The sequence below is a fragment of the Arachis duranensis genome, unplaced genomic scaffold, assembly GCF_000817695.3.
Source record: "Arachis duranensis cultivar V14167 unplaced genomic scaffold, aradu.V14167.gnm2.J7QH unplaced_Scaffold_232527, whole genome shotgun sequence".
NCBI classification, from domain to species: domain Eukaryota; kingdom Viridiplantae; phylum Streptophyta; class Magnoliopsida; order Fabales; family Fabaceae; genus Arachis; species Arachis duranensis.
The window spans coordinates 1,390,568-1,401,788 of NW_026264853.1; the positions used below are offsets into that span (position 1 = coordinate 1,390,568).

An 11,221-nucleotide genomic window follows, 5' to 3' on the forward strand; every position below is an offset into this window, starting at 1 on the left:
TGAATCCAAACCGACGCCGGCGCTAGGGCCACTCACCGTAGCGCGGGCCAGTCACCATCGCGGGCACTCTCCGTCGCGGGTCAGTCACCGTTGCGGGCCACTCACTGTCGCTGCTCACTCACCGTCGCTGCTCACTCACGTCGCGGGTAAGTTCTGGGTTTCTTCTTTCTGGCATTGTTTTCAACTTTTCATTTTTGGTTCTGGCTTTGTGTTCCTCACTTCCTTAGACTTCAGTTCTTCTGTTCTTCTTGTTTTTTTAATTTTTTTAATTTTTTAATTTTGTTTTTTATATGATTAATCAAATGTGAATAAATTTGTTGTAGCTTGAATTTGAATACTTGAATACTTGAATTCTGCTCTGTTCAATAATGAATACTTGAATAATTTTGTTTTTCATTTTTTGATTTCTTCAATTCTGCTCTGTTGAATACTTGAATGCCATATGATGAAATATATTGGTCTGGATTCTGGGTTTTTCAATTCTGCAATGTTAAAAAATTTGAATCTGTTCAATTCTGGGTTCTTCAATTCTGGGTTTTTCAATTCTGTGTTTTTCAATCTCCATTACTTCAATTCTCCAATGTTCAATTTTGCTCTGTTGAATACCTGAATGCCATATGAATTCTATGAACTATGAACTATGAGTTGATATATTGGTCTGGATTCTGGGTTTTTCAATTCGGCAATGTTCAATTTTTTGATTTCTTCAATTCTGCTCTCTTGAATACTTGAATGCCATATGAATTCTATGAACTATGATTATGTATTGAATTTTTTTAATTTCACTCTATATTTAATTAAACTGGTTCAACCACGGTTGAACCATTGAACCATTGAACCAGTTACTTAACCGGTTCAATGACCGGTCCGGTTCTCGCAACCTTGGTTGTAACTTCAAGACCTTCAAGTGAATGAATGGAATAATTAAAATGTGGTTGGAAAATTCAAATGGAAACTATGAAAACCTTTGTTTTTGCTTTGTCATTGCTGAACTTGAGTTTAAATCAAGAACTATGTTTTTTATTTGTTGAACTTTGAATTTTGTTAGTTATTGTGTTGTATGATTGCAGTTTATGAAATTTAACGTTGTTACTTCTCATATATTGGTATTTTTTTTTCATTTTATTGGCTGAAAATAGCATAAAAACAGGTTTTTAGTACATCAAATATGATTTGGACATGTTAGGATTTTAAACTAGTTTTAAAAACCAAAAAATCCAAACCAAACCAATCCAATTAAATTCGGTACAATAGGATCAGATGGTTTTTCCTATCAAAACCGAGCCAATTCGCATCACAAATACCCCTGGTTCCTGCCATCTGCTCCAATCTGCTATTTCCGCTGTCTCTCTAAGCTGTTTTCGCTTAGTCTTCTACATCTCCACACTTCAATTTCAGATCCCCAACAACCGCCGCAAAATGACTCGCCAAGGAGCTTATAAAGAAAGCGATGACATGCTCATTGATGAACCAAAACTGCCTCAGCAAGGCCAAATCGCGGCCCTTCCTAATGAGTTCAACCCCAGTTATCTGAAAATATATTACAGTAACTTAATTTCTCTTCCTATTTCATTATTCCTAAAATTTCATAATAATTATATAATTATGCTTATTCATTGATATTTTGGACCTCAGGTAAGCTGTTTCCTCATGCTGATTTATATAGATGGATGTCATACGGCAACGGTAAGCTTAAATTCCATTCTACCAGTCTACTGTCATAATCTTTTCTATCTTTTTTATATTTTTGTTTTTGTATTTGTAGATGGGAAGCATCCTGCTTGTGATTCATCTTACTTGGGACGAAGGGAATTCTCGTACACCCTAGATAACGATATATTTGTGCGCTACAATACCTTCAATAGTGCCACCGAACTTGAAAACTCCATCAAAGACAAGTGCCCGTTAAAGATAGATATTGGACCCATCTACAACCTCAACGTAAGATATGAAAGCTTGTTTCTTTTAATTCTCTCTTAATCCTGAAGGATATTGATGCATATATTTTTGAATTCACTAAATAGTCTGTGTTAAGATTCATGGTTATTCAGTGGAAATAATAGAGTAACTACTAACTAGACAAAAGAGAGAAAGATGATATTACTGATTGTGTGAATTGTTGGGTGTTGTGACCAGAGAAATAAGCAACATATAGGGGAGTAATAAATATAGCACACCAACTCATAAATACCCCACCTAAAATCTGTAATGTAGGATACTTTTGGAAGAATTCTGATGTCTATTTTAAATGTATTACAGCCTGCACATAGGAATGCTTATGCTGGGGATAATGTTCTCACTCCGGTTGAGAGGGAGCTGATTTTTGATATAGTAAGAAGCTCTTCAAATTAAAATGTATTTGTGAGTTTTTCTACTTCTTTGTGGGATTCTTAACATTTGTTGGTTAATTATCATGTGTAGGATATGTCAGATTATGATGATGTTAGATACTGCTGCTCAGGTGCTGATGTTTGTCTCAATTGCTGGCCATTAATGACTGTAGCTGTCAAAGTAATAGATACTTCCTTAAGAGGTAATTTTGTGCATTTTATACATACTGTGAAAGACTGAAAGCTAGCGTAGAATTTGTGATTTATACATTGTTTGAAATGAAAGTGCGAGACTAAAGTTGTCTCTTTGGCCTTTACTAACATTTACTTGTGTATACTACTATTGTATATCCCTCTATTGTCTATGCACCATTCTTTGTGCTGTCAGATAGGGGTGTTCAAGACCCAGCTCGACCTGAAACCCGGCCCAGACCCGAGGCATATTTTGTTGGGTTTGCTTTTTTGTTACCCAGTGCTATATTAGGGCCGGTTCCAGGTCTAACTAAACTCGGCCTGGCCTGACCGATGTGCACCCCTACTGTCAGATAGTTATTTGGAAGTAATGTCTTCTGATGCACTCAAGCTTAATTATTGTGTTGATTTATTCTTTCAGATGACTTTGGGTTTAGACATATTCTCTGGGTATATAGTGGTCGGCGTGGTGTACATTGTTGGGTCTGTGATAGAAAGGCAAGACGGTGAGGCCATGAGACACTATATAGTTAAAACTTGTTTTTGGTTTGGTTTGGCTACTAAGGGCCATAAACATATTTTCAAATGTTACCATTACACTTACAGGTTGACTAATGAGCAGAGAGCAGCAGTTGCGGACTATTTTCGTGTCTACAAGGTATGATAGTTTTGTACTAATAATCTAGTTTACGAGTCATGTATTAAGTATATCTTTGATTATATTCTTTCCAGGGAAATGAAAATAACTATAAGAAGGTTTCCTTGATGGGTCAAGTTCTGCATCCCTTTCTGGCGTAAGTTCGATAGTGAATAACTGACCTTCCTAGCTAAATCCATAATTCAATGTCCTGAATAACATTTCATATCTGTAGGAGATCATATACTGAAGTTCTCAAGGAATATTTTGAGACAAAACTGCTTACAAGTCAAAATTTACTTTCTAGCGAGGAGAGATATGAAAAGATCCTAGAGATGATTCCTGATCAATGTATTTTTCTCCTATCACTGTATGATGATGCTTGTGGATTTCCTGCTATCATCTGGCATATAATGAGTAAATTGTATTTGCAGCTATTGCTTCTGAACTTCGAGGAAAGTGGCAAGAAAGTAGGCGGTCTTCTAGTGCAAAAGAAGACATTAATATTATTCGATGGGAGCAACTTAAACAGTTACAGCTTAAACAGTTGCTGCAAAAACATAAGTATTGAGGCATGCTGTTTTTTTTGGAGCAATTGGTTAATGGCATCAAATATGTGCAGCTATGACTTTCTTGAGTAATTAGATGCTTCATTGTACAAACTAGATACTAACTGATATTTTTATTGTTGTTGTTGTTTTCCTTTGCGTTTCCATAGGCACAAGGGGTGCGTAGGTGTGTTGAAGAGATTGTGTTCACCTATACATATCCTAGGCTTGATATGGAGGTTCGTCTAATATTTGGCATTCTTTCCCCATGTATTCTTGTTGATGGTTTTCATATTGGCTTCGAACTTATGCATTCATATTTATTCCTCAGTCCTCATAACACAATTTTCTTTACTTATTTGGCTGGACGTATTTATATTTTAGGTTTCTAAACATATGAACCATTTGCTCAAAGCACCCTTCTGTGTGCACCCAAAAACAGGTATGTTTTCCATATCAACTTTTTCTTGATAGCAAGTTGTTGATTTAAGTGTCTATTGACTCTTAAGTCATATTTTTGTTTTTAATTTGTAATTGCTATAAGAATATTAAAAGAGAAAATTTATCCTCCTTTGTTTCGGGTTAGATAGTGCATCGTCCCTATGAAAATAGGGATAAGTGTGTTAGTTAGTTAGGGCTTATAATATGCCATGGCTATTTCTTCCTTGTAGGCCGGTTTGTGTCCCCATCAACCCAAATAATTGTGAAGAATTTGATCCCACGACGGTGCCAACCCTTATCCAGGTACAACTACAATGACTATCTTCTTACTTAACTAAAATATGCACACTATAATGGTTATCTTCATCCTTCTGGAAAGGAGGGTTGGATTTATTTTGCCAACTACTTGCCAAACTTGAAATATGAGGAGTATTCTATAAATAGTTGAATACTTGGGAATTGCTGCACTTTAATGTTGTCTCTTCTGGTCCCACCCTTTACTAATGCAATTTACCATGTGGAAGTGGTTGAACTGAAAAAAATGCTTGAACTTATTCACATTACTGATTACTCCATTTGGATGATGTATGTTTAATATTTGTGAAAATTTTAAAATTGCAGCCTTTGGAAGAGCTGAATAGGGAGGGCTTGAGGTCTGATGTTGAAGGAGGTTTGTTTGATACTCTGACAATACTTAGGTTTCTTTCTGGTAGAATTTTTGCATGTCAGGGCAATAATTAGTTTTCCATGCATATAATTATTGTTCTATTTTTACATCTTGTTCAAGAATCAAGATTTTCCCAACTAATGGCTTTCGTCACCTTGACTTATGGCAGAATGGAATAAAACTTCACTTGCAAATGCCATCAAGCTCTTTAGGTCATCCTTCCTTCAGCCATTATTGAAAATTTGCAAGGTTTGAATCAGTTCTTCATTCTCTATTAAGTATTACCTATTTCTAGCTTGACAACAATGTGGCACGTTTTAAAATGCTTTTGGAATGTCTGCAAAAATGAGAGAGGAAACGCAAGTTGCATTTTGTTTCTTGTGCATTGCTAACTGTGAAATAATATTCAGGAGGAAATGGAAAGCTCCTATAATGCGAAACTACAGCAGTCGAAGAATCTCCTTAGTTGGTAGTCTCACTTCCATGATTGGCCATGTTCCTTTTGGAAGGTCAAGTCATTCTTGAGAACATGTAAGCTATAACACGAGCATTGGTAAATTATGTATAGTCGTTGAATTTCAATATTATTATTTTAGGCTTCATCGGATAGGAGTTAGTATGGGATTGTATTTGGATGCTTCATCATAAGGACGTATGAAAGGGAAGGGAGATTCTGGGTTTCAGGTCTATGTAATGTAATGCATAACTCAATTACAAGTTATAACATAGATGCGTGCATGAGATACTAGTTCCATTTACAAGTTATAACTTATAACACAGATGCTTACATGAACTACTAGTTTCTTTTTCACCATAGTATATGACCCACCTGTAAATGGGTCCTAGACATGCTTTACTATCATCTTAAACTCGAATGAATGATTTATGATGTAGGATTTTGGAAGAATGCGCCATATGCTATATGGATTATTATTTTTGTATAGACATTTAACCTAATTTATATGTGGGAAGTGTTGGATTAAAGACCACACTAATTGCAACAGAAAATAGCTGTTAAAAAAATTTATAAAAATTTTAGATATTAAAAATTGGGATTTTTTTATTTAAATTAGGAAATACAACCATTTGTATCCATGAACTTTACGAATGCTGATAAAAGTACCCATTAAAGTAGGAAACTAACGTTGTATCCATCAAAGATGGATTCCGTACAATAAAAGTACCCAAATTCTGAATTTATGTTGACTTTTTAATAAAATTTCAAAATTACCCTTATCCTTTATCTTCAATCCCTCCTCTCTTCTTTTCCAAATCTCAAAACACCTCCATTGTCATTACCTTAACTACCTTCTATTCTCTACTACTCTACTAACCACTACTGTCGCCATTTTTCCATGCTGACAATGACAAAGACAACAACAAGGCAACCAGGCAATCCATCCGTTCCCATGCAACGCTAGATGGAGAAGCTCCGGAAGTGAGACTGAACTGAGATCCAGCACGCAAGATCTTGTGGTGCGATTCAACTCCTCCTAGGTCCACTTCAAGCTTATGGACTCTATGGAAAAAGGTACTATATTTACAACAGTACAAATTACAACTTTATTATATAATTAACGAAGTTGAACTTTCTCATTCTCCCAAATCACTACCATCATGTGCAAGATTCCTGTGTTACTCACATGCGACCCCACCAAAGCAATCTTGCCAAAGTTTCAATTTTTAGCATCCAAAGGTGCTTCTCCTTCTGACATTGTATTGAAAGTGATGGAGAAAGGGTGGTGATGGTAATGGCGGTAATAGAGTGTTGATAGGATTTGAGATTGAAAAAGTGATGATGAGAAGTAAAATTAAATGTTAGAGTGAAGTTGTTGTTTATGGCTGTGACAATGAAGAAGGAGGAAGATGAGGCTGATGGTTGGTGACAGTGGCGGTGATAATGGTGTTGGTGAAGGAGGTGGTAAAATTGATGAAAAGAATAAAGAGATGGTTGAAATTTGCTGAAAGGGGTATTGAGATTAGGGTTAGAAAAATAGTAATTTTGGATTTTTAGGTATTGAGATTAGGGTTTTTAGGCAATGAAAGTGTTTGAGGTTTGAGAAAGAAAAGAGGAGGGGTTGAAGATAATGGTGAGGGGTAATTCTGTAATTTTATTAAAAAGTCAATATAAATTTAGGATTTGGGTACTTTTGTCGTACGGAATCCATCTTTGATGGATACAACATTAGTTTCCTTCTTTAATGGGTACTTTTGTCAGCATTCGTAAAGTTCATGGGTACAAATGGTTGTTTTTCCTTTAAATTAAATATAGTATTTACGAAAATAAATAAATGTTGAAATAATTACAAAAATACATTCTCAGTCACATTTCGAATAGAGGGTCTTTATTGAAATGACCACATCTTAGATGCACAGACCCTATTTTGTGATAGAGTTTTTACGGGTCATATATCTCAGATACAACTGTACTTGCAACGCTATTTTCACTATAAATTCTTAATCGGCAAATTTTCGCCCGTCAGGTCGGTGCATTCGAGATATGCGCGATTGCGTATATAAGTCACAACATCCGGGAAGAACGTGGATTATAACCATTTTTTTTTCCAGATTTGTGAGCTTTTGGACGTGGGAAATCGAGTTTCTTGACAACATATGACCCCCTGACAATATTTTCGCGAAGGAGACATCAATAGATTGAATAATATTTAGCACGTAGCTGGAGCATTGGACTTTGAGGTTGGTAGTTTAACATTTTTTTATTGTTAGTAATAAGGCAAGCAATGCATTCGTGAATCGTACCTGGGAGGGAGACACTCCTACAAAGCTTGTAAGAGCGCAGGAATCCTGTTATATGACTCTTCCCAGTTGCCATAGATCTTGGAAATTGCTTTCTGCTTTGCCATCCACACCTTTCGATACGAGGGGATTGAAATGGTAACTCTGATGGACAACACTTTGCAACACTAGGATAGACACCGATGGGTCAGTCTTTATCATAGGTAACATGACCTTGCAAATCAAACCACTATTCAGCTGAGCATGCCCTGAGACATGGTAGGTGCCAGACAGGTATGTGATCCACCGAACCGATGTACCTCCCTACAAAATATAACGTATAGAGTCTAATGCATCCAAAATATAACGTAAAATATACGAGTAATTCAAGTTCTGTCGTAATGCCACACGAAGACTCCATGGACAACCATTGGTAAATTGCTTGCATCAACAATGATATTTAAGCCTATCTGACTCCAGAACTCTGTACCTCGCATTCCGTTGAATACTATAGTTCTTCACCGCCATTGGAACTGCTTCTCGGTTGTTGAACCGATGCCCAACTTGGAATTCTACCCCACTGTCCGTGTTGTAATCCTCCCCGTTTCCAGGTTTAAAAGATTGTCCGCCTGCATTGCATCCAAGTTCAACGTCTGATAATGGCTAGGACCATCTGATAGTCGAGGAATGGCCAAATGGGGAGGCAGCAGAAACCTACCAACACCACCGCTGGGAGTCTCTGGTACAAACTCATCTTCGGACGCTGTATTGCTTGATGACCTGGACCCAAATCGCCCTTATTATTGTCCTCGTCTGCACTACCATAAGGCTGGGCATAGTGGATCGGTACCGCCTTGAGCGGCACAACTTCAGGAGTCGAAAGAGACAGCCCACCACTAACAACTACATTACGGATCGCAGCATACAACTCCATCACATGTTGTGGGATCAGCCGTGCATGTACGTTGAACATTACCCTCACATGCTGATCCCCATCAATCCAAAATAACCAGTTGGTAAATCCACCGTTCGAAAGCACATTCAGAAATCTATATGCAACCTACCCAACCTCTTTTGTTCCTACTCCCCCCATATTGCTAAGCAAGATTGTGTTTAGCGCATCCAGACTATCAACCCAGTAAGTGCGCAACATGACAATCTTGTCAGACTCAAAAATCACTCCTTCATCAGCGTGTCTGACTATCCCATTGGGATAAACCACCACAAAGAAGAATTGGTTATTCTCCATCAGAACAAAACGGAGAGAAGAGAAAGAGAAGAATGTTTGTGAATTGTGAGGAGAGCTATTGAAATGGTCTCTATAAATAAACTTGGTCTACAACATATCTTGGCTGCAGAGACATCTATACCATAATACACATATCCTGGGTGTTGAGACCCTAATTATAATCTTGACTATATCTCGGATGCTGAGGGGGGCATTAAGAAGCTGGGTTTATCTCAGATGCACTGACCCCAACCACGAAACGAGCATATCTCGGATGCACAATACTTGATATATGCTCATGTTCATATCACGGTTACATCCGAGATATGACTCGCAGAAACCCTATCACAGAACAAGGTTTGTGCATCCAAGATGTGGTCATTTTCGACAAGAAACCACAGTATCTGAGATGTGACTGTGGATGTATTTTTATAATTATTTCAACGTTTATTTATTTTCATAAATATTATATTTATTTAATTTAAATAAAAAAATCCTTGTGCCATTAAGTTACCCAAACAGTGTTAGAAGCAAAGTTCTGAAATTCGAATCGGTCAGCGAATTGTTCTAGTTACTGATTTATTTAGTGGTTCAATCAGTTCAACTGTAGTTCAATTAAAATAATTGAATTATAATAAAATAATAAATAAACACAAAAAATACGAATACAAATAATTATGTTAAATTATAATCTTTGACTATGATTTTTATTTATAATAATGTGTATTGTAATTATAATCATTTGGTTAATATTTATCTATTAGCAACTTATAATTTTAAACTTTGGTCTTGAAGTAACTTGCCTCTTTGCAATGATGACATATGACTTTACTTAGATTCTTCTTTTGCTCATTTGAACTTGATTTCTTACACTTGCCTTTACTCCTCATTAGCCTTATCAATTTTCTAGGAAAAAAAAATTCATCATCCGAAACACTATCATTGGAATCATCATCCAATAATTTAATTTTTGATTTTAGGGCCACTCCTTTTTTTGTGTCTTGCTTAGTATGTATGGTTTCATATGTTAGAAGTTTGCCTCTCAACTCATCATAGGTTGAAGGATTTAGGTTGTTGCTCTCGGCCACCATAGTAGTTTTGGTTTTCCACTCTTTTTTATAGACTTCTAAAGACTTTTCTCATAAGTCTTTGTTCAGTGTGGGTCATACTCATAGCATCAAAGCTATTTATGATGATTGAGAATCTCTTAAACATTTCATTAATGGTTTCTTCATCCTTCATGAAAAATATTTTATACTCTTTTCACAGCATATCAATCCTTATTTCTTTGACTTGTTTGGTACCTTCATTTGTGATTTGGAGTTTATCCCAAATCTCCTTTGCCGTCTTGCATCTAGATACCTTCCAATACTCCTCGAAGTTGATAGCATGATACATCAAGTTAATGGCTTTTGCATTTAACTCCACCTTCTTCTTGTCATCAATATTCCATTCGTCTTTTTCTTTTGGAATCACTACTCTTTCAACACTTGTCTTGGTAGGAACTTGAGGACCATTTACAATGATCTTCCATATGTTCTAGTTAATGGATTGAACAAAGATCCGCATCTTTTCCTTCCAATAGGCATAGTTCTTTCCATTAAAAAAAAGAAGCATGTTGTTTGATTGACACTCTGTTAGAGTGTAGACCACTACATAGCATCCAAGTTGTTAGTCATTAGACCTTTCCTCCAAGTTGTAAAGTTTGATTCTTGAGACCTAATTTTTTATACCAATTGAAGGTTCTTGATGGCCTACAGAAGGGGGGTTGAATCTATGACTTTTTTTTTAAACTTAATTAATTGTGCCCAACACCAGAAATTGAAACTTAACTTCTGTTTTGTCTACGAAATGAATTATGCAGGAGATAATTTTATTTTATCTCATAAATCGTGTAAAATATAATCAGAACATAGAGAAAGAAGATGACACAGTCATGTATCCTGGTTTAGTTGTTTCGTGCAATACAACCTACATCTAGTCTCCACCACAACAGTGATAAAAGTTTCACTATCATATCAAATATTACATACACCAATTTTCTAGGATTCAGCCGAATCCTATCTGAGATAAATCAAGCTTCAACCTAAACTTGATTTGGCCAGACAACTTCCTAGACTCTCAACACACTAAGTGATTACCCAACTTAATAAGGGATACAACTTAGACATCAGAAACAAAACAGAAATACAATCAAAGGGATCTGAAATAAAGGTATCTCTCGCATTCTTTTCTCTTAATGGCTTTTTTTTAAATGCCTCTCTTTTATGCCATTTACTACTTAATATAAATAAAGAAAGATACAACATTAAAATAGAATACTCAATGATAAACCATGAAGGAGATGATGTTTAATAGCGTTGACGCTATAAGATGAACCAGATTTAGCATTTTCTGATGAAACTCTCTATCTTGGCAAAATAATTTTTTAATGTAAAAACA

The 11,221-nt window shown here is 36.0% G+C and overlaps 1 protein-coding gene across 2 annotated transcripts in view; it reads left to right on the top strand.

Moving 5' to 3' along the window:
• Positions 1-5,624, top strand: part of LOC127744177 (uncharacterized) — a 7,565-nt gene extending 1,941 nt beyond the window's left edge. Inside the window, exons 2-17 of one of the 2 annotated variants that reach the window (XR_008005275.1) lie at positions 1,399-1,546; positions 1,636-1,686; positions 1,766-1,941; positions 2,260-2,331; positions 2,422-2,533; positions 2,944-3,028; positions 3,129-3,180; positions 3,255-3,316; positions 3,395-3,510; positions 3,594-3,722; positions 3,876-3,946; positions 4,092-4,149; positions 4,379-4,451; positions 4,770-4,818; positions 4,985-5,064; positions 5,226-5,293. Coding sequence is in view for 1 of the 2 variants with exons in the window: in XM_052256457.1 (XP_052112417.1) it covers positions 1,420-1,546; positions 1,636-1,686; positions 1,766-1,941; positions 2,260-2,331; positions 2,422-2,533; positions 2,944-3,028; positions 3,129-3,180; positions 3,255-3,316; positions 3,395-3,510; positions 3,594-3,723; positions 3,895-3,946; positions 4,092-4,153; positions 4,379-4,451; positions 4,770-4,818; positions 4,985-5,064; positions 5,226-5,288 (1,362 nt within the window). In the remaining variant the exon portion in view is untranslated. Of the gene's footprint in view, positions 1-1,398; positions 1,547-1,635; positions 1,687-1,765; positions 1,942-2,259; positions 2,332-2,421; positions 2,534-2,943; positions 3,029-3,128; positions 3,181-3,254; positions 3,317-3,394; positions 3,511-3,593; positions 3,724-3,875; positions 3,947-4,091; positions 4,154-4,378; positions 4,452-4,769; positions 4,819-4,984; positions 5,065-5,225 lie in introns of both variants that reach the window. The other variant, XM_052256457.1, reaches the window with a different exon arrangement.
• Positions 5,625-11,221: the final 5,597 nt, after the last annotated feature.